The 25,177-nt window shown below is 40.4% G+C and overlaps 1 protein-coding gene across 1 annotated transcript in view; it reads left to right on the top strand.

Annotated features, from left to right (window-relative positions):
• Window positions 1–25,177, top strand: part of LOC121859413 (transient-receptor-potential-like protein) — a 201,793-nt gene that overhangs the window by 95,501 nt on the left and 81,115 nt on the right. The window contains exon 3 of the mRNA XM_042356208.1: window positions 10,318–10,528. Within this exon, the coding sequence (XP_042212142.1) occupies window positions 10,318–10,528 (211 nt within the window). The remainder of the gene's footprint in view (window positions 1–10,317; window positions 10,529–25,177) is intronic.

The raw sequence follows: 25,177 nt of genomic DNA, 5'->3' as shown, positions 1-25,177 counted from the left end.
CTGTAGCTAGGATACTTGTAAACACGAATTATAACACGAAGGCCGTGGTATATAACTTTAAGCAGCGAATTCATTAGTAATAACCAGTTCCTTGTTAACCTCGGAAATAAAAAAAAGGAAAACAAAATATTGACAACACCAAGAAAATGTAAGACGTTGTTGTTATGTACTGGTAATCCACGAGGAACGTATTGAAGTTTTCGGACCCCCCTCTCTCTCTCTCTCTCGTTTGAAGTTCGATCCTGAGTAAATTACTACAAAGCCTCGACACCGAGCAGTAACTCACGAGTCTTCCAATAAACCCTAACATAACACACACGTAGGAAACATTCTTCTCCACGTCTATGTCATATGATTAACTTTTACTCCGGCTGGATATAAACCAGCATAACAACCAATAAAGAGGAAGTAAAGGAGAAGCGATAAAAGAGTGATATAAAAGTAAGAAGTATAGAAGAATCAGGGAAAAAGCATACGGTTTATTTATTTTTGGGGGGCGTCTTGTGAATCACGTATTTCTTCACGAGATAACGCTATACAGTATAGGCTTAATCTCATGCAGTATGTAGACTGCTGAACATATGAATTGTAAGAACGAAATAAGTTTCTACGGTAAATTTATATGTTTTTTAAAACCAATCTAGGATTTGTTTTTAATTTCAGGGAGTGAAATCGCTCATCTCCAGTGTAAACAAATGAAAACGTGAGCGTCGCCTTGTGCAATTAAGGGGAATTGCCACCTGACACAAATATCACAGAAAATCATATTATTCTTTTTGGTATTTGAAAATTTGACCTGAAGACTAAGCGAATCACATAAATATCAGAATCATATATTGGTATAAATTCTTAGCGAAATTTTCTCACGTGATCCAAAGAAAAGTGAGTATCTTAACGCACGAGGATGACCTATTGGGGCGACCACTGCCAAGGTTCCAAATGGGTCGACTGAATAATTTAGTTGTACTGAATCGATATGAAGCCAAGAAAATTTATTGCCGATATACTTCAGGTTGAATAACGACAGTGTGTGTGTGTGTGTGTGTGTGTGTGTGTGTGTGTGTGTAGACTTTCTAGACTACAAGGTCTCCTCGCGCGCATGTGGGTGGAGCAATGATTACGTCACATGGGGCAGACTGAGGCACGCACCGGGCCTGCACAATGATCCACACTTTACACCTTTGGATTAAACTAAATTTCATGAAATATTTTACAGTTATTTAGTGTTAGCCGTACCTAGCATGCTAACATATGCGACAAAAACATAGTTACATATGCTGCTGCAGAAATCTAAAAAAAACTGTGTCCTATATCATCACAATCCATGCTGTAGAGAAGTCTTCTTTGATTAAAATATTATAATGCTACTGTGGTCGTTTGAGGCAACAGATGGGCAGCTAACTAACATTCATGCGTTCTACAGCCTCACATTTGTTGGGCCAAGGTCATTTACTTATGTTGCAACAGGAAATCGAGCCGCCTCTATTTTCACATTTAATACAAAAACTAATATCCTTGGTCATAGTGTACAACGATCACAATTATTACGAATAATCTGTTTCCATAACCTACCAATCCTAGTATCACACACACTGGACTTTACGTTTAAGTTCATCGTGTCTCTCTTCCCTTATCATAGGTCATCAAATAACACACGGTCAGCCATTGTTTCAGCTTTATACTTTAGCAATTAAGAGTCAAGTAATAAGCATATGGACTGGAGGGGCCATGGCCTGGCTGGGTGTGGGATTGGTGACGCCATGCTCGGGAAAGACTCATTTTCGTCCACTGTTGAACAGACCTTAGTATGGCCTACGTGTTTGTGTCTATGTGTGCTATGTCCTTGTATGTGTGTAGGTGGGGGGGGGGGGGCTCGTAATTTCGTTTGCATATGCTGAAGGTGTACTGTATGTGTACTCGCTCCATAAAGTATCTTTACAATTTTATGTGAGAGAAAATGACACAATATTCGAAGGATCTTGACAACCCTACCAAGACAACAAGAGTCACGGGGTTAATTTTAAAATTCATCGGATCCTTCCGTAAAGATACTTTTTGTGGTGAGTACGTGGGTGTGGACTTGGTGCATGGGTGTAAACATGGTGCATGTGTGAGTGTGACAGACCGTGTTTGAGTGTTTGATGGCGTGGGTGAGTGTGTGAGGGCGTGGTTACTTCTTTTCAGATAAGTAAACTTTATATACTTAAATCACATCATTGCATCACAGTATACAGGGAACAATACGAGGGAGACAGAACTAAGTGGCAATTACCATTCTTGTGTTTGGCCTGGTATGTGGGGTTAGCACTGTCTGCACGTGGCACTCGGTAGTGGAATGTTGCCGTCAATACATCCTCGGGTAGTCCGAATTGAGTTGTGGTGTGGCAGAGATTCAACAGTGCCATTAATTCATACACTGGCTCTCACACCAGGTAATACCTTCCCTGTGTGGCTTAATATGTACAATACGGATAGAATTCTTCACCCAGCATTGTCACCTTCTAGTTCCCGATATATGCAGTATCCTTGTGTCAGTTGTAGGATTTTTTTTCTTCGCAATTTGGTATTTAAGAGTGTATTAGATATATCGGAATTTATTGTCAGCAAAGTATGTACAGACACACACACACACACACACACACACACACACACACACACACACACACACACACACACACACTGTTGTCATATAATGGACGTATGATTAGTAGTAGAAAGAATGTATAAGAAGAACCACAAGGTGACCCGAGTCTCTCACACCGTCTCCCTCGAAGGCAAGAGACCAGACCTGAGGAAATCCCGAGAGTTATTAGATGATGTCTTAGAGCTGAGAGGTGGGGCTGGTGAGGTGGGATTGGTGGGGTGGGACTGATGTGGGGCTGGTGGGGTGGGACTGGTGCACTGGGAGTTGAAAGGGATATGATGAGGTGAGGGCTGTAAGAACGGGAGAAAATGAGAAGCAGTATTCTGTATTATACTGAGGTAAAGTGATAGTGGGAGGGAAGAAAGGCAATGCAGGACAGAGAAAGGAAGAGAGATAGCGAAAGACAGTAATTGCATCAAGGAATATAAACAACTTAAGTACTGTACATATCACTTTTTGCTGCAACTAGTAAGTCGTTACTCACTAACCAGGAGGGTGACGCATGTCTCTTTCACATCATTTAATCTTACATACAATAACTCGGCCTCAATACCATGATTCTAAAATGCTCGTAAATTATTTGTATCTATAAATTTGCTGGCGATTATATGAACCCATCTGAGCAAGTTTAACATGGTAACCAAAATGGTATCGATGTTGTATGTAAAACACTATTGTAACAACTGTAGGTACACGTACTGACTCTTATTCTCACTTTAGGGGGATATGTTTTACGTGGGACGCTTTGAGAATTCAGATCTTGAACTGTGCACCAAAAAGAAATGTAGACGGAACCGAGAGCCAATAGGACAGACAGACAGACAGACAGACATAAAGACAGACTTGAACTCCTCTATAATTATACACAAAGACCACTTTTGTTATCATTCCTTTTATTGAGAATGTGATGTAAGGGATTAATGAGGTCCACAAACTGTGAATACCAGCGGGGTCACAACACCGGTCTATAGCTGTGGCGTAAGGTGATAATTGGGTGGTGTGGCTCCTTGGCTTCCTCTCTCTCCCTCTCTCTCTCTCTCTCTCGTAGTTACACACACACACACACACACACACACACACACACACACACACATTTTCATCAGTGAGAGGTAGCCAGCCGTATCTTAGGTGGTGATGGCAGGATAGTCATGATAGCTGCCAATAGTGGTGACGTTATTGTCATCCGTGTCTTGGAGCTGTTATCTAAAGGACGATTGAAGGTCTTTGTAATGTGATTTATATACGTCGTGGAATTGATCGTAGTCTCGCTCTCACTTTATACACACACACACATACACACACACACACACACACAGACAGACACACACACACACACACACACACACTTAATCTTACAATCATCACAACAATCAACACTCCACAATTAAGCGAATCACTAACACACAATAGAATATTTCAAGATAAACGTTTATATAACAGTCACTTTCATTCACACTACTCTTAGTTTTGGGTCAATAGAGTGTTAAACTACAGGACTCATTCACACTAACAACAGTAAATATTGGGCATTAGATAATTTATACAAGATCAAGTTAGATAAAGACATATACTCTTAAACAAACAGGAATTCCACTGATAGATCGTTACTAATGAGATTATACACGAGTCGGTTTTTAGGAATTTATCAGAATATTACCACAACGGGAATTCATACACTAAACCCCATAAGATCACAACTCAGACACGCCGATGTAAAGTGACTTCAAACATGATCTAAAGTTCTAAACAAACACACAGACGAGATATTGAACAAAACATTAAGGCATTGCTCGAATCAATATGACAAGGTTCACATGAGTGTGTTCAATAAACTTGTATGTGTGCCAAGTGAATGGTGTGATCAAAGGGTCGAAGTTTGATGCTGAGGTATGAGATTGTCAGACCAGGATTGCATACATTGTGATTCACTAACTCTATTACGATGAACACTGAATCATTAATAATAACTCTTGTGCTCACTTCAGAATGCATATACAATACATACAATTATTACAATGACTCACAATTAAGACAATGGCTGATAACTGATTCAAATGGAACTCACAATCAGTGTTCAAGGTGACATGTTCCCTCTATATATATGAGATTATACTTAATATATGGAACAAAGGCTAATTAGTACAGACCTTAATATGAACATTTTGTTACTGGAAAATACATAATACTTAATATTAATTGATTTAATTTAATTAATTTTTTGTCGTGTACACCAAATGACGTCAGTGTGTTATGTAAACTAAACGATGTCACTGTAATACGTAAATCAAATGATGTCAGTGTGTTGTGTATACCAAATGACGTCAGTGTGTTGTGTAGACCAAATGACGTCAGTGTTATGTAAACTAAACGATGTCACTGTAATACGTAAATCAAATGACTTCAGTGTGTTGTGTAGACCAAATGACGTCAGTGTGTTGTGTAAACCAAACGACGTCCCTGTAATACGTAAACCAAATGACGTCAGTGTCGTATGTAAACCAATGACATCATCGTGTTCTGTAAACCTGCACACATAAGAGGGGGAAGGGAGGGGAAGGGGGGGGAGGGGATGTGGATAAAAAACATTAGATCTTCGTTAATCTCTTTACGATGTGCAATTACTGGTTTGTTTACTGAATTAAGTCTGTTGATATAAATAGAGTGACCTAGTTGTTTAGACGTGCCTCTCTCTCTCTCTCTCTCTCTCTCTCTCTCTCTCTCTCTCTCTCTCTCTCTCTCTCTCTCTCTCTCTCTCTCTCAAAGGCTGCAGACTACCACCATCTTCCGTGTTTCCACCTTCAGGCTCCTACTGCCACCACCAGCCCGATAATGTCACTCTTACTTAACGTCGCACCCCCCACCACCTCTCTCTCTCTCTCTCTCTCTCTCTCTCTCTCTCTCTCTCTCTCTCATTCCTTCTTTTTTTTCCTTCCTTCTTTCCTTCATGCCTTCATGCCTTCGTTCCTTCCTTCCTTCACTAAAAATATCAACTTGTCCCCAATAAAACGCATAAAATTGGACCAGAAAATTTAATGTATTTGTGAAGAAAAGATAACAAATGTGAATAAGGTGTAAAAAAGTATACTTGACTTTGTTACATATAGAAGTTCGTTGTTACATAATCGTTTTTATCTTAATATGTAACGAAGGTTGAAGTTACCTTAGTGTTTGGTTAGGATAAGTTAGTTGTGGTTTGGTTGAATTAGTTTAGGTTAGTTTGTGTTAGTATTGGTTAGGTTAAGTTAGTGTTGAATAAGTGAACATAGGTTAGTTATTTTTAGTTAGTATGGGTTAGGTTAAGTTAGAATAGGTTAGATTAATATTAGTTTGTTTTTAATTAGATTTTGTTAGTATTGATAGTTTAGGTTAGTTTGTGTTAGTATTGGTTAGGTTAAGTTGCTGTTGGTCTATTTCGGTTAATTTTGATTTATTATTGAATATCCTTAAATTATTTTGAAATATTTTAGATTAGTATTGACTCCGAAAGGTTGTGTCTGATTAACTTAGATTAAATTTGGGTAGAGAGAGAGAGAGAGAGAGAGAGAGAGAGAGAGAGAGAGAGAGATGAAAATAATGAGAAGGAAACTATTAATTATATAAAAAAATTAAAGTAAAACACAATAATTGCCACGCATCACTAATAAACTAATACACATTTTGCTGTCATCAACATTCATCCTCAGTTCGAGTCTTTGCTCCCAGCGGTCGATTCCTTCCCTCTTGGAGTCTATGATCTGCGTTCATAGTTACTCTTACGTTACATTTCCTCCCCCTAACTGATAAGAGAAATAGAATCCAGTTATGGTAAATTTTCAATGCAATTTTTTCGCTGTTATCTATGTATTATTATTATTATTATTATTATTATTATTACTTCGCCTCCGATGGGGTTTATGAGGTAATATAATGAAGGACATCTCAACTATATCAACACCACATTTGACCATACGTCATAGGTGAACTGTGTTGTGTATACTGAAACAACTGACCTTTTCTTGGGGGGTTAATATCTAAGTTTCGTAGAAGGAAGAGACTTGTTACAGTAGATTAGTCGACAAGAAGATCACCAAAAGAGACGTGTATTTGCCTTTCTGTGTTTGTCACGTTTCTCTATGATATGACGTCAGTAATGAATTTTCGGCAAATATCACACGGATGATTTTTTTTTATGACAAAGGTCAAATTTGCCAAAGGAATTAACTGCTGTGAGGTCAAGGTATTCCTGACAAAAACATCATTTTATTTTTATTCATCACGTTATAAATTGCCAGATAAAAACTCTTCAAATATGTTGTGGTGAGTCTTTGAAGAACGGTCATGGCTTCACAGAATAAAAACACAAGCGAATAGTGAACTGTCGGTAACAAGAGCACGGTCGGGGTGAGGTACTCTACACGGTCTCTGATTACCTTGTTGTGAATGTCTGTTTATCTCTCAAAACTCGACGGTAATGATAAATTTGTGTCATTTATGTTGTCAGTGGTAGAGCTTCACTCAACCACAACATTATGTATCAACCTGAGAGGTTGTGCCTTTAATTTATATAACAAAAAATATAAATACTAGGAAAATATATTGAAAATACTCAGGTTCGTTAACTTGTATTGTGGAGCTGCCATTGTCTTAATTTTTTATGTTAACAGTTTTTCTGCTGTCCATTCATGGTATTGTTGTTATTTTTAATGCCGCGCATCGTTTGTAATTCCTAATGTGAGTGTGTCTGTGTCGCCACCATTACTCACTCGGCCTCCATTTCCTCCATCTTAGCTTGTACATAATTTGTCCCATTAATCATCTTACACTCCTTCTTCATCACCATCTTCCTGTGCCTCCCCACAGCACCAACCCAACACTACATCCACAATACGTTACATAAACAAGAGGTGATCATGGACCAGGCTGGGAGGTAACAATAGTGGTGGAGGTGTGACACTGTCCTGCTGACTGACTTTATCTTATGTGTGTGAGGCGCCCCCTGTCGGCGGGGCCTCAACACTTGTATTTTTTTTTAACCTTCAGTGACTTTTCCCAGAGGAAAAAAATAATACGAATAACGACTAATCATACTTGTTATTGTTTACACATACATACACACACACACACACACACACACATTTATATATATATATATATATATATATATATATATATATATATATATATATATATATATATATATATATATATATATATATATATATATATATATATATATATATATATATATATATATATATATATATTTATTTATTTATATATAGCAGTGATGCCATTAGCAACAGATTTCATAAAAATAGAGGTTACATGAAGTGTGTGTTTGTAATAATAATAATAATATTCATAATAATAATAATAATAACAATAATAATAATAATAATAATAATAATAATAATAATAATAATAATAATAATAATAATAATAATAATAATATTCATAATAATAATAATAATAATTAACGGTTTATTGAAAAGTTCTACAACCCGAAGGCTGAAAATGTACATTGGACAAAAATGACTTATCACATACAAAGACATGGGGTGGGTGGGTCGTTTAACAAAAGCTTTCATTACTTAAAGAAGAAGGAACAAGAATTGAACATACAAATTATTATAGTTTACAGTTGATGGCCCGGGCCTGGGCTGTTCATGGAGACATCGGGTGGTGTGGTGTTCACGGGGTGCAGTAACTCGTCAGTAGGTGTTGATATGAAAGACCTTACGTGGTCATGGGGACACAGTGTGGTGTGGGGTGGTGTCACAGTACCCCACCCTACTGGGTGGTGTTGTGTTATCTCGTAGTCAGGTGTGAAGCTGACCCACTGCTGTTCCCATGGTGGACTGATTAGCACCTCCTGGTCAGAAGATGGTGGTCAGTTCCAGGGGTGCTTATCTCAGTGGTGGGTCACGGCTCTCACTGGTACTGTCTGGTGCTGAATTAACATAAGAACATAAGAAAATAAGGAGTCTGCAATAGGCCGGTTGGCCTGTGCATGGCAGCTCCTGTCGAGAGTTACTACCACTCTCTATCATCCATGAATCTATCCAGCCTCCTTTTAAAACTTTCCAGCGTTCCAGCACTTACTACAAAGTTGCTAAGCTTGTTCCACTCGTCCACCACCCTATTTGTGAACCAGTTCCTTCCTATCTCCCTCCTAAACCTAAACTTATCCAACTTAAATCCGTTGCTCCGAGTCCTATCCTGCTCGGATATTATAAGAACGTTATCTATATCCCCTTTATTGATTCCTTTCACCAACTTAAATACTTCTATCATATCTCCCCGCACTCTTCGTCTTTCTAGGAAATGCAAGTTTAGTTTCTTTAACCTATCCTGATATGGAAGGTTTCTAAGTCCCGGAATCATTTTTGTCATTCTTCGCTGCACCGACTCTAGTGAATTTATATCCATTCTATAATAGGGGCACCAGAACTGAACCGCATAATCGAGGTGCGGCCTGACTAGCGCAAGATATAGTTGCAATAAGACCTCTGCACTCTTATTACTTATACTTCTAGATATAAAACCCAATACTCTGTTTGCCTTATTTCGAACATTAACGCACTGTTTTCTAGGCCGTAGGTCCGGGATTACAAGTACCCCTAGGTCTCTTTCACAAGTCGACTTCTCTAGGTTGATGTTGTTAAGGCTGTATACATTGACAGTATTTGTTCTTCCACTGGCTTAAACACTGTTCATCACTGTTCAACACTGATCCCACTTATTTCCGAAACGAACTTGTCACTTTGATTATGTTGATATCCCTGTGGTGAGGATGGGTCGGGGAGAGGGACTTGAGGAGTGAGGCCGAACATGGCCAAGGGGGGCAGCTGCTCAGCAGCGCGTTTCTTATATCACTCTTGAGGGGCACCATGGTGTACACATTGTGAGGAATATTCTGCATAATATTCACTGCTGGATGCAGTACAGTAGCAGGTGTCTCTCATAACCTGCTTACACATTATCCCCAGTATGAGACCACGTTACTATTGCTCAGTTTACGTAACATAATTATACAAGTGATCAAGCTATTCCCAGGACATGCATATATAAATATTTATCCTGAGTGCTTGGCACCTTTTTCTTCCAGGATAATCTGGGCATCTGGTCTATACTGTCCATGAACGATTTTAGTCTTTTCCAGGAGGGTGCACATAACCAATAAGTGTTCTCATGAAGATGCCTCTCTTTCCCCAGGAAGAACGTGTAACTGGTCCTTCATCTTCCTTAAATGATAATCTTTTCTACAGGACAGAGTAGGTATAATTTGACATGTCCTTATAAACTGCCCCTTCCCTTCCCCTGTAGCCAGGTGGATAATGAAGGTCTTAAATATGAGCATCATCCTGCCCAGCACGAGCCAAAGAGGCTGTACATCTTCTCAAACTGAGGGACACTGACCGAGAACTGGTACATCCTCTCCTTCCTGCCTTATAAAACGGACCATCCTCTCCCCCATCCCTCATTTACCCAGTGAAAAAAATAATGTCACGCCTCCCTTCCATCCTCTACTCAAAGAATGAATAATCCTCACAACCGCACCTCCTTCCTGATAGAATGACCCATCCTATCCCCGTCCTGCCCTTTACCGAAAGGATGAACCAAGTTCTCATTCTCTCCTCCTCTGTCCGCAGGATGAGCAACCACCCTCTCACCCCAACCATCTCCCCCCACAGGACGGGCACATGATGGACCCTAAGGAGCGGGTGTTCCTGGAGGCGGCGGAGCGGGGAGACAAACACACCATGATGCGATGTCTCTCCCCGCCCTCCGCCGTCAACGTCAACTGTACCGACATCCTGGGCCGCTCAGCCATCCAGATCGCCGTGGACAACGAGAACGTAGAAATAGTGGAGCTCCTCCTCCTTCAGGAGAACGTTAAGATCGGTAAGTTCTTACTTGGTGTTAACTTTTTCAGTAGGTTTTGATTCTCCGCATCTTATTCATGGCGATGCTTCATTACACTGCATTAAATTACACGCCACCACTTCTCTGTCATCACACTCAAGATTGGCGAGTTCATTAGTCTTGATTCATCAGTAGAACATCTAAGCTCTTAACAGTACGTCATTCAGTAGTCTTTATACTTCATTACACTGTCAGTACACTCAAGATTGGTAAGTTCTTGATGGAGTCACTTCGTCAGTAGTAGCCTTGACTCACGCCTGTGTTTCACTACACTCTCACTTCATTATATTGCACTAGATCATACTCAGGCTTGGTAAGTTAGAAGGTGTTGCTTCGTCATTTGTAGTTTTAATGTTAGTACAGTACTATGTTATACACGGCGATGCTTCTAACCTGCGTCGTCAGAATCTATGACCCGTTGTTGAATTATATCTTATAAACTCTTTCTCGTTTTATTTGTGTGAATTTAAGTTGTCTTAAAAATGGAGCACGATGCATTTTTCTGTCCTCCATGTTAAACTGTGTGACCTTGACCCCGCTCCTCCTCCCCTGACACGCGCGGCCTCCTGCTTAAACTCGTTCTTTTCCCCGGCGTCGTCAAGGAGGCTGCGGCGGCCTCCTGCCCCAGAGTGAGTCTTCTTCCTCCATGGTTGTGTCTCGTAGGTCTCTCTCCCTCTGCCTCCACCAGTGTGTGTGTGTGTGTCCGCACGTCGTCTTGCGCTCATCTGCTAGTTCAGCTCAGCTCACTTAGTCCCGCTCGTGATTTGGTAGAATGCACGCTTATGCGGGCCTGACGTGCGCCGATTGGTCCTTGCCCATCATGACATCCCGTAGTGATCTCCCTCACTCCTTTCCTACACAAATCCATCATGAGCCAACCTGTTTTAGTCTAAACACACTTTAACCCATCCGACATACCTTAACCTAACCTACGTAACTTAACCTAACCCAAGGTAAGAGAGGGTCAGCTGTTAGTGAGGGAGGACGAGTCAGTGCTCGCCAGGTCAACATTGACGTGAATTTTATCTTCTATGCGCGTCCCGCTCAGTTAAATTGGTATCATGAGGCCACAGCTCCACCAGGGTCGCCATCCATCATGGCTCACTAAAGCTTATTTACATCAAACGTATAACGATGCTTTGATTGATCATGCTTTAATGATTTCATCTTAATATCCTCCTCATTCTTTAATTCTAATTTTGTAAAAATCTGATTCATGATCTACTTTATTGATCACTAATAGAAAATACATAGATTCGAAATGATGATTAGTTGATGGATACTATTGAGTTGGAGACATGTTGTGTGAGATACCTGGTGAAGTAGTGAGGGGCGCCACACCACCACCGCCGCCATGTAGACGCTTGTTCACTTGACCTACACACACGTAGAATGTCGACTGACTGGCCCCAAGAGGCTACTTCTTTCCTCAAATCTATTTCCTTAAAAATAAAAAAATATATATATACTGTGTATATATATATATTATATATATATATATATATATATATATATATATATATATATATATATATATATATATATATATATATATATATATATATATATATATATATATATATATATATATATACACAGGATGTCCCATAAATTTCCATACATAGGAAAAATAAACCTTTTTATATGAAAATCCATTTTATTTATATAATATGCTCTACATGACTACCATTCTGTTGAAAACACTTGAATGCGTGTCCTCCACTGCTGAAGAACACGTTCAAGCACAGCTGGAGTTATGCTTGTAATGGCGTTGGTGATACGTTGCTTGAGATGATTTATGTTTTGTATCTTTTCCTGATACACCATGGCCTTCAAATGCCCCCAAAGGTAAGAATCAAGTGGGGTAAGGTCTGGGGATCTGGGAGGCCACTCCACAGGACCACGCCGACCAATCCAATGTTAAAAACCATATGTATGGAAACTTATGGGACACCCTGTATATATATATGTGTGTGTGTGTGTGTGTATTGCATTGCATGAGCATTCCCGGGAGGAAAAATCTATGTGACAGGTGTATAAGTCATGACTCCCTGAAGACTGATCTTAAGTTAGTAGTGGAGATTTCTACTAGAATTTACTCCCACATTTTCCCATAAATATAGTTAACCTAAGCGTGGCGGTGAAGAAGTAGAAATGCTCCACAGCTACGACAGTCCAGCGTCCCTCACACACACACACACACACCACTCGTGGCCCTCCTCCCTTTCTCTCAAGCCACTTATAAATAACTCTTGGACAAAGTATCCTTCGTCTTCTTCACCTGGAAAGTCTTAGCCAGTTCGACAATATCGTAATAATTGTCAGTAAATGTATCAGTTGTCCGCCACTAACGTTTAGTGTCCCCAGCAACCTTAGGGCGGTGAAACCCACCTTGGTTCATCTTAATAAACACAACAAAAAAGACAAATGAATAAAGAATATGTAAGTGATTTCAATATAATGAGGTAAGCGGCTGGCCCAGGATCTCAGAGGCAAGAAGTTCTCCAGGTGAAGCAGACAGTTTAGTCCCCACACGTGTACTACACTGGGGAAGCTGACGCCCGTCTGTGGCTCTCCTGTCCTCAAACTCGTGTTGTGTGTGTCTGTCTTTCTGTCATCACGAGTCTTCCTGATCTGTCTATAATCATCCCTTATATCACTGTTACTTCTTTCAGTCTATATTAGTCTCTTCTTGGTCTTTCTGTAACAACGTGTGGCATGACTGACGCTTTATGACCTGCTTATGATAACCTTCGACAAAGACTGTGTCAATGAGTGTCACCTTCTGACAACAACTAACTCCTGTCTGCCTCTCTTTCCCTTCTTTTACTGAATTGCTGATTGATCTTTATCTAAAGTGTTTGTGTAAACGCAGAATCATGCGTGTTATTCTTTTGTTTCATAACGTCGGCCACAAACAATAACATTATCCTCTTATTCGTCTATACTCCCGGACAATGTCGCCGCAGCGTCAGGTTCCTTATTCATCATAAAGCCGGAAAATTAAACAAGAAACCCCATTTTTCAAAGGATTTGGGTCCTTGGGCTTCAGTATTGAAGACGCCGGTACAGACTAGTAAATAAGAAGTTTTTCCATCATAATTGGTGAGCTGCTCTTAACGTCATGGAGGTACCACGGCGGGAAACTATGGTGGCGGTGGTCTGTGGAGGGCGTTGCCTGGCCAATGACGAGATCAGTTAAACAGATTAATGAAGTAGTGGTCGGGTCAGTGTACGCCGCCCACACTTCGCGCGACATCTGGGGACAGAATGGGGAAGAGGGACAATGTCAATACTACTTAAAAACTAGAATTTTTTGGGGTTGTTGTTTAACATCCTGTGCTCTCGACTCAATAACTCGTGAGCACACTCGCCTACACTCTGCTGTTATAAGACTAAACATATCACTGTAGTTCCTGCCCGAGGTAGTGTACACTGTAGGTCTTTGAAGGTTATTATCATTAACAACATACTACGCCGTATAAAGTTTGAGTTACCTAATTTAAAACAAGGAAACGTAAACCCAATGATAAGATACGTGCACATGGATGTAGAAATACATATAAGAAAAACAAACATTGTTTTACATACACGGGAGGAGGCCAGCCTTCTCTATAAACTTAAACACTCAGCCTCTGGAAATAAAACATTCGCTCTGAGAACCAAAGACAAGCGGTAGTTATGTGAAGGAGGTTTGCTGCTCGATGCTTTTAAAACCGCTCTTGGGGTTCCTTGAGTCCATGGGATCCTCTTGAACAATATCGATGCAATATTTGCCAACTACTCGAACGCTTAGTGCAGCTGTATGCCACGGCGACAAGCCAGACTTATCCCCAGCATGTACTTCTTATACAGACAGAATATTTCCTAGGTTGTTGATCGTTCAAGAGTCAGTCGATAATCAAATTTTCACTGTCTCTGAAATTTGCCCAGGAGTCACTAACGTCGGTGGTATCTCCTGGAGCTGATTTTTGAGATCATTAATGGTGAGGTAAGAATTGTGAGACTACAACTCACAAACAATGACAAACACCAAGTGTTAACATCTATGTTACCCCCTGACCTGGAAGTATCATTTGTGGGCACCTGCGCTGGCTCTCTCTCTCTCTCTCTCTCTCTCTCTCAGACATACAGGCATTCACACAAGTCATATTTTCATATAGGGTGGACATCCTGAGCGTCACGTACGGTCAAGAACAAAAGACTTGTCGGCTCTCCTGCTGCTCAATGAACCCCGAGATTCAGACTCGTGAAGCCGAAGCATCCGTGGACAGTATAATGCATCAGTGTTTATGACTTCGGGCTCACGAGTCTGAATCTCAGGGTTCACGGAGCAGCAAGAGAGCAGACAGGACTCGTGAGGGGGCAGAGACTTCGGTGTAGTACACTCGGGCGGTAGACCCAACAAACCTCTCACCTGTTAACCAAAGGAATGATGCACAGTGTTTAATATCTTGGTTAAACAAACGTCTTACTCTCTTCGTGTCTATACATTTTGAATGCATTTTTACTTTTCTTTTTACCATAGAATGAAATCAGCATCATAGTGAGGTTTTGTGTTATGAATTTTTACACTAATATTTAGAGCAGAATTCTTATTACCTGGTCTTGTCTAGAGTGAATGAATGCAGATGATGTGTAAATACATATTTCCTTATTCATCTTATTCATTATGTACATATTTAAGTGTTTACATAACTTGGTGTAGTGATGTTGTGGTTTGTGACACTGAATGACTTTTTGTCTTACTTAAGGTGAGTATTAAAGGGAATCATTGTGACTACTTATGACATAAGTCCTTGTTCATAACACTATGTAGGAACTTTTTTCTTGACGTAATAATCATGTTTACTATTTAGTTAAGTGTGTATAATAAAGAATGGTACTACCCCCCACCACCCCTCCCACTCTTCATCTTTCCCTCTATCCTTGTATGTTTTCCCTCCCTTAACATCATCGTCTCTCCCTCCCTCCCTACCCTCCCCTCTCTCCCCTCCTTTCCTCCCTCCTGTCCTTCCTCTCTTACTTCCCTCCCAACAATTATCTTTCCATCTCTTCCTCTTCCCGCTCCCTCCCATCTCTCTCTCTCTCTCTCTCTCTCTCTCTCTCTCTCTCTCTCTCTCTCTCTCTCTCTCTCTCTCTCTCTCTCTCTCTTTCTCTCTCTCTCATTCAGCGACTCTTCTTGCCTTTGTTTACTCTCATCTGCCTCTTCTCCTTTAATTCTTCTTTCTAGTCTCATTTATGAATTTTTAATCCTTCTTTTACTCTTCCTTCTTCCTCATTCCTTCTCATCCTCGTCTCCTCTATGAGGAACACCTGAATGAAATGTAGGTGTGCGTTCATCGGTCAGGGTATAACTTTGCCCACTCAAGGTCAGGGTCTAAGATAACGCCCACTCAAGGTCAAGGTCTAAGATAACGCCCACTCAAGGTCAAGGTCTAAGATAACTTGCCCATAGGGGTGAGTCTAGATAACGCCCCACTCCAAGGTCAGGGTCTGGGATAACTTGCCCACTCAAGGTCAGGGTCTAACATAACGCCCACCCAAAGTCAGGGTCTAGGATAACGCCCACTCAAGGTCAGGGTCTAGGATAACGCCCACTCAGGTCAAGGTCTAAGATATCACTCCAAGGTCAAGGTCTAAGATAACGCCCACTCAAGGTCAAGGTCTAAGATAACGCCCACTCAAGGTCAAGGTCTAAGATAACGCCCACTCAAGGTCAAGGTCTAAGATAACGCCCACTCAAGGTCAGGGTCTAAGATAACGCCCACTCAAGGTCAGGGTCTAAGATAACGCCCACTCAAGGTCAACGTCTAAGATAACGCCCACTCAAGGTCAAGGTCTAAGATAACGCCCACTCAAGGTCAAGGTCTAAGATAACGCCCACTCAAGGTCAGGGTCTAAGATAACGCCCACTCAAGGTCAAGGTCTAAGATAACGCCCACTCAAGGTCAACGTCTAAGATAACGCCCACTCAAGGTCAACGTCTAAGATAACGCCCACTCAAGGTCAGGGTGTAGGATAACGCCCACCCAAGGTCAGGAACTAAGATCATGCCTACTCAAGGTCAGGAGCTAAGACAACGCTCACTCAGGTTCAAGAACTGATAGCACCACCATCTCAAGGTCAGGAACTATGATAACGCCACCACCTCTGGGTCCAAGAACTATGATAACACTTACTCAATGTCGGGCTTAGATAACACACTACCTTGAGATTCAGAGCTAAGATAACGCCCACTCAAGGTCAGGGTGTAGGATAACGCCCACCCAAGGTCAGGAACTAAGATCATGCCTACTCAAGGTCAGGAGCTAAGACAACAGCATCGCAGTATCTCTCAAACATATTTCTATATTTTTAGTAAGTTTATGTATTCCTGTATTATCTTTACCTCCTGTCTGTCTGTCTGTCTCTTTAGTGCTCCTCTGTACTCTGTACTATTTTCTGTATATGTGTCTATCCCTTCTGTATATTACTGTAACATTTTGTGTATTCTTGTATTTTCTGTACTGTCTGTAGCTTCCTTCTCTCTCTTGTTATACTGTTATACATTCATACGGAGAGTGTATTACTAGCTGGTATGGTATGTCCATGACGAACCTTCAGCATAGGGTCCGGATTCACATAAGTTAGTGCGTTAAATACCCCCCCATAACTGAACTGACATAACTTAATATCTTTAACTTACACTATAACTCTAAACTTCACTAGATGCGTTCACTGTATAGTAGAAAAAGGTTAAGGTAAATATTCTTTGATGTTTAGGAGTATTATTTTTCTTTTTAATACTGGTTCTGTGTTTGGAGAATGTTTATCTCTTCAGTTACGATAATTTTACATCTTGCAGTACGATCCTTTGTGAACTCGGACTCTGGACCCGAAAGTTATTTGAAAGGGAATTATGGCTTCACAAAACACAAGGGAGATATGATCCTACCATTACACCTTCCACTATTATTGTTAAAACTATTAACAGCATTATTTTTACTACCACCATTACCACCATTACTCCAACAACCCCACTCACCACCATTACCACCATCACCTGTACGACCACAAACACAACCACCACCCTTACAATCACCACCATCATCATTAATCATTACAAGTATTTCCACAACCATCACCACAACCACCACCATCAGCTACCACCAACACTCTTAACACCACCAATATTATTATCACCACCACTACTACCAACAACACTATTACCACCACCACCACCACCACCATTACTACTACTACTACTACCACCAACTGTGCCACAACAATTGACACCATTAACCACCACCACAAGCATTAATAGTCTCACCACCATCTTCACCATTATCGTTGGTGGTAATGGTTGCGTTCATTGTGATTGTAATTAAGATGGAGATGGTGGTAATGGCGTCAATGGTAATGGTAGTAATATTGATGGTGGTGATGTAAATAGTTGTGGTGATAATGGTGGTAGTTTGTGGCATTGTGATGGTAATTATGGTGGTGGTGGTAATGATTGTGGTGATAATGATGGGGGTAGTGAAGGCAATGGTTGTGATGTTAATGGTAATGATGGTAATGATGATGATGGTAGTTAAATCTATATAATACCTTCAACAGATTACCTTCACTTACCAAAAAATTCACGAAAAACATTGATTCAATTTATTTTACGAGATTCCTTTTGTCCAGGTGCGCCCCCCAAGACACCACCTGGTCACCAAATAACATTTACCCACGCATAAACTGAGGCTACACACCGCCTGCAACACGTTAAAACTATCTCACGTAAAGTTGAGTTTGAGTTCATTGCCTCAGAAGTTTTGAGAGAAAGTTGAAGTGACTTGGCAGAAGCTTGTAGTTGTGTTGGTGGTGGTGGTGGTGGTGGTGGTGGTGATGGTGTTGAATGGGTGGAGTTGATGGTAATGAGGTAGTGTGGTAGTGGTGGTGATTTTGGTGATGGTAGTGGTGGTAGTATTTGATGTTAGTGGTGATGTTGGTGGTATGGAGGTGTGGGATTGGTGTTAGTAGTGGTGATAGTGGAGGTGTGGGATTGATGATGAGGTTGTGATGGTAGGTGGGGATATTATTGACGATTATGGTAATGATTGGAAGGGGAGGTGGTTGATTGGTAGTGAAAGAGGGAGTTATTGTTAAGGTGATATCCCAAGTCTTGTTAATTAATGATTATGACAATTTCTATATTGAAGTAGTAAACGAAAGTAAAGTATTTTAAGTGGTAGTTGTTTAATATTAAATTATTTTTTAATTGTAAAACATGAAATTCGACTTGGTAAACATGGAACAGAGGTTAAAGAGATGAAATAAATTGACCTTAATACAATATAGAATAATGCATAATGTAAATATTTAACATTATCTGATTTTTAAGTTTGAAAGTGGTTCATGGGAAGTGAATGTGGTCTTACCCTCCACGTACTGTTAAAATAAATGATATCTCGTGGACTATGATGTTCCACCCCAAAATGCACGGATTTTATCCCCCTTGAAAAATCGTGAATACTAGAGGTCGGGGGTCGCGAATGGTGAATAGGTGTATATGTACTAAATCGCGAATAAACAAAATTCGCGAATCCAGAAACTGTAAATATCGAGGGATACCACCAAACGCTGGTATCTGATGATGATATATGAGTTCTGATCCCATCTGTTGAGTATAACAAGGGAGTGGACTGGTCACGAGGGACAGGTGTAGTGCTGGGACCCACTACCAGGTTGCTTCATCTGTTGAAGCTGGTGTGGGGTGAGCAACTCGCTGCCTTATTAACTGTTGATCCCATAAAAGTGTGTAGCTACTCTGACCACCACATAAGTGTTTAGAGTAATGACCGGGTGGGAAGTGGCTAGCGTCTGCAGTATTATCGAGTTGTTGATAAAATCTGAAGGTCATTCTGTGACCCAGGAGTTACACTTGACTCTCTCTCTTTTATTAACTCATAGTTAGTATTCCGCCCTACTAAAACTGGAAATGTATTGTATATAGTTACATGATCAGGCATGTCATGAAACATCCCTGACCAGATATTAGATAAAGATTCTTTCTGACTGGGTGTCTGATATCCTGGATACTCAACCAGGAAATCAATAATCGATAAATCGTTGTCGTTCCTCTCTTTGTTGAGCGACACCATCTTGAATTATGACTGAAGCGTCTTGTAGCGTATGTCGATCACAAGAGTACTTCTAGGACCAAGTGCGTGAGGTGACAGCAATTGCTAAACTTACCTGTACTTTCAACTAAGATCGATTTGTTGCCTGAATTGTATCCTTTACGCCTGAGGACTGTGGTTTATTATCTTTTCCAAGTACAGACCAGTCGAGAACCTCAGGGCTCTGACCTTGTTCAGACGAATTCTTGTACTTTTATTGTCTAGGATTCAGAAACGAATATCACAAACCTTCGACATCAAAGAGAATTGTATTATATTTTTACTATCACTGACCAGTACCTCAATGATATATGTGGAATGTACAGAGGGTGAGGTACGACCCCTTGGATCCCTAAATGAGGAAATAAAAGGCCCTGGAATTACAGGTCGCTGCGATCAAAGTTTTGTTTTACTGACTTGTTGCACGACTGTCTGGCCCGACCCTCTGCTCTCACGGCCAGGAGGTGAAAGTGTCTCATCTTATTCCCTTTTCCTTCCTCATTCCTCATTTATTTCACCATTATTCTCTTTGCTCCTCCGTTCGGTAGACTTGCTGACTTCCTGGCCACTCAGAGAGTCTGTTAACCTCCTGGCCAGATAGAGAGTTTTTTTTTATTTTCTGGCCATTCAGAGAGCTTGTTAACCTCCTGGCCACATATATATCATTTTGACTTCCTGGCCACTCAGAGAGCTTGTTAACCTCCTGGCCACATAGAGATCTTTTTAATTTCCTGGCCACTCAGAGAGCTTGTTAACCTCCTGGCCACATAGAGATCTTTTTGACTTCCTGGCCACTCAGAGAGCTTGTTAACCTCCTGGCCACATAGAGATCTTTTTAATTTCCTGGCCACTCAGAGAGCTTGTTAACCTCCTGGCCACATAGAGATCTTTTTGACTTCCTGGCCACTCAGAGAGCTTGTTGACTTCCTGACCTCCATTGTTAACTAACCTAACCTAACCTAACCTAACCTAACGTGACTCTCATGACGGTAACCTCACCTCGCCAAACCAAGCAATTCTGACATTACCTCTTCTGATGTAACCTAACCTAAATTAACCCTTAGCAACCCTAACCCCTCCTAACCTAAGCCAAACTTAACCTAACTTAACCTAAACAATTTAATCTAACTCGTCTTATTCTAATTTATCCTATCATAACCTGTCTTAACCCAACCTCACAAAACTCAATTGACCTAACAACCTAACTTAACCAAACCTTTCCTAATTTAACCTAACCTATGTTGTGACGATGCGTTCTTACCACTAGAGAATATCGGATTAAGTAAACAACAATAATACACGACTGATATGTGTTGAAAACCTTTAAGACAGTGTGGCGAGGGCGAGCGTGTGTTGGGTGTGGCGAGGGCGAGCGTGTGTTGGGTGTGGCAAGGAGGTCCGTCCAGCTAATGGACTCTGTGGGCTGGGTCTTGCTGCAATCGATTCACTCATCTTGAATAGGTGAATCTGAAACTGAGCAGAGATTTTAATCTGACGCAGGAGAATGTCTTGAGTCAGTTCTAAGTACCAGATTTCAGAAGGGCAAACTTTGACAGTTTAAAGAGGCAGCTGAGAGAGGGGGTGTCGCACTTGGCTGTGAACGTGACAGATGACTCAGACCTGATAACGAGAACTGAGATTGCCGAGTTCCACGACAATTTAAATAATGAGTTACTTAATGCACAAAGGCAGAAGATACCATACAAAAAACTCAGATCAGACATCAATGATCCTAAATGGATAAATAATTATTTAAAGAACATCATTGGCCAAAGGAAGGCTATAGGTAGAAGGATAAAGCGTGGCGAAATTTACCTCCAGGATTATTATTAGATATTGGCGAGTAGGGTTAAAACCGAGATAAGGAAAGCCAAGAGGAATAATGAGGTAAGGATAGTAAGGGAGGTGAAGACAAACCCCAAAGGATTCTACCAAATGTATCAAACAAAACACGAGAAAAGATTGGACCAATACGGTCAGACTCCGGCGAGCTCACTGATAACGACGGAGAAATGAGCAATAATTTGAATAAATATTTTTCAACAGTTTTCACCACTGAAAATTTAAACATGATACCCGAGGCTCCGACTCTATTCAGAGATAGTGAAGAAAACAAATTAAGAGAGATAGTAGTGACTAGTAACGATGTTAGTAAGCAAATAGACAAACTAAAGCCTAATAAGTCACCTGGTCCCGATGAGATATTTGCCAGAGTATTAAAGGAATGTAAGGAAGAACTTAGTATGCCCTTAGCAAAGTTGTTTAACATGTCCTTAAAAACAGGTGTAGTAACAGAATCCTGGAGGATAGCGAATGTAATACCGATTTTCAAGAAGGGGGATAGATCACTATCCTCTAACTACAGCCCAATCAGTCTAACATCAATAGTAGGCAAATTACTGGAAGCAATCTTTCAAACTCTATACGAAATCACCTGGAGAAGCATCGATTGATCAATGATTCCCAGCATGGCTTCATAAGCGGATGTTCTTGTCTAACTAATCTATTAACATTCTTTTCATCAGTTTTCGAATCTGTGGACGAGGGGCACAATTATGATGTGGTATATCTCGACTTTAGCAAAGCCTTCGACAGAGTCCCCCACGAAAGACTAATTAGAAAGGTAGAAGCACATGGCATCAAAGGTAACATCCTTAAATGGATTAGGGCGTGGTTACATGACAGGAAACAGTGAGTGAGCATTAACGGCACTAAGTCCCATTGGAGCAACGTCACAAGTGGAGTTCCCCAAGGCTCAGTACTTGGACCATTATTATTTATTATATACATAAACGACATAGATATCCGCATAGACAGCAACATAAGTAAATTTGCTGATGACACTAAAATAGGACGTGTTATTAAATCTGACGAGGACTCTGCAAAACTACATGAAGATCTAAACAAATTTTTTGAATGGTCTGAAAAATGGCAGATGAAATTCAACGTGGACAAATGTAAAGTACTCAGTATAGGAGATGTAAACAGGGAAACCTGATACCAGATGAACAACGATGCCATAGAGAAATCCGACTGGGAGAGAGATTTAGGAGTAATGATAAGTTGGAACCTTAAGCCAAGTAAACAATGTGTTTTTGCTCGTAACAAGGCTAATAAAGTACTTGGGTTCATACAATGGAGTGTTAGTTACAAGATTAGCGAGGTCATCCTAAAACTGTATCTTGCGCTTGTGAGACCACACCTGGATTACGCAGTCCAGTTCTGGTCACCCTATTACAGGATGGATATAGAATCATTGGAAAGAATTCAGAGGAGAATGACAAGACTAATCCCGGGCATTAGGAACCTTGAGTATAGAGACAGGATAAAGCATCTTAATTTGCACTCCCTCAAGAGACGTAGAGCGAGGGGCGACCTGATAGAGGTGTATAAGTGGAAGTCAGGGCTAAACAAAGGGGACATTACAAAGGTACTCAAACTATCCAACCATGAGCAAACTCGTAACAATGGCTTTAAATTAGACAAATTTAGATTTAGGCGTGAAATAGGTAAACACTGGTTTGGAAGCAGAGTAGTGGATGAATGGAACAAGTTACCAAATATCATCATTAACTCGAATACGCTGAATAGCTTCAAACATAGGTTGGATGCTTATATGAGCAATAGGGGTTGGGTGTAAACGGGACTGCCCAGTATGGGCCAATAGGCCCGCTGCAGTTTCCTCCATTCTTATGTTCTTATGTTCTTAAGTGATCTGTCGATGAGACTGAATATGACTGATGGAGGAATGCTGAATGAGGCCTTATGGGCTGTGGTGTGGTCCTCAAGTGTTGTTCCTACCCACTCGTTTACTTCAGGACGAAAGAGGAATAAGTGTGAGTGTTGGTGAGTGATGTTGGCGACTGATCACGTGGGACCCAATCGTAAATAGATATTAACCTAAACCTAACCTGATCTAACCATTGAGAATGAAACTCCTGTCCAAGTCTAAATGGACACTTTTCTAATGGGTCTCATAACTAATGACTACGATAATATTAGGTTAGCTTAGGGTCTATTAGGAGTGGGTTCCATCTGAACCGCAGCCCAGGTATTGGATAACACAGCCTCGGGTTGAGTGGCGTCGAGCCTTGTCCTGAGGGTAAGTTCTCATCCTTGGGACTTGTGTTTATATTTCTCTCCTCCCAAATATTCTTTGAAAAATTGAGATGTTGATGTTTTTTTTCCTAAATAGTGACGAAGAAATGTACCTGACTGTCCCATTTGAACATCGATACAATTGCATACAAAGTTTGAGTCACATTAACACCGAGAGTCTACCGCGTTGTTTTATTCCCACTTAAGAGAAGGTAATATGTCTGGATATATGAGTATCGGGGTTGTGGTGTGGTGAAGGCGGAAGAGCGGCCACATCATTACTATTATAAATCTAAACTTTAAGTTAATCCAGAGATCAGGTTTTATTGCCTTGTGATACCGACCACAAGGTGTCCTGTGGTGGATTTTCAGTTACTCATACCTTAGATTATTCTCTTATCTGCACCAGTGAGGACGTATCTTGTTGTCTCATCACACCTGCCAACCAAAGATGGCAGTTGAAATTCATAATGAATCTTTGTTTGATAATTTTTTCTTACGAATCTTTACAATCGGACCCCATACGTGTTGTCTTTACCTTCCCTCACATATACTTACCATTTTAGTTAGTTGACAAGTATCAGTAAATTAATTTTGTGCGTCTCTCTTGCGATTGTTAGTTTTATGTAGATAAGTTTCTAAAATTTTCATTGCACATAATCTGTTGATCCAAATAAATGTGTGATTTGATAGTTTTGTAAATAGCGCGTCTCTATAGTTCAGACGCTGAAAAACAGACTGTACTGTTTAGTCCATCCTCGGAACATTGATTATGGGGGGAATCCTTGATGACGTCATTATAACTATTAGTTAACATAATAAGAATAATTGTTAATATATAAACTCTTTCCTTACCTTCTTCGTGCACGTGAGTATGAAAGTTCCATAACAAACATTGAGTAAAGCCTTCCTGTCCCTCCATAAAATGAAATTATATGAAAATATATTGGTGAGAAAAATAATACTAATATTAATAATTTTGATGACAATCGATAACAATTTAAAAAGTCATAATAATTAAGAGTTATGATAATACAATAACAATGATTAAAATAATTATAATAATAATAAACATTAAGTAATACAAGATTAACGAGAGGTCTGTGATGTTTCCAAATACTCTGTAATAACACTTAATAATCACAATGCCTTACACTTTAGGCTATGATGAGGTGCTCTTACCCCTAAACCACCTCCAGTTAAACAAACGCTCATTTATCCTTTACCCATGAATGATATCCACAGAGTAAGCAGTAACCAATAGTTCTTCTCCTGTCAGTGAAGTGAAGTGAAGAAGCTTTATAGAGACGGGAGCCTATAACTGTTATGATACTTAAGTGTAACTTTATGTGGAGATGTTATCCTGTGTCCATCATCT

The sequence above is a fragment of the Homarus americanus genome, unplaced genomic scaffold, assembly GCF_018991925.1.
Source record: "Homarus americanus isolate GMGI-L3 unplaced genomic scaffold, GMGI_Hamer_2.0 scaffold7626, whole genome shotgun sequence".
Lineage (NCBI taxonomy): Eukaryota > Metazoa > Arthropoda > Malacostraca > Decapoda > Nephropidae > Homarus > Homarus americanus.
Note: the sequence above shows the minus strand (reverse complement) of the source record. Positions and strands in the feature narration are given on the sequence as shown.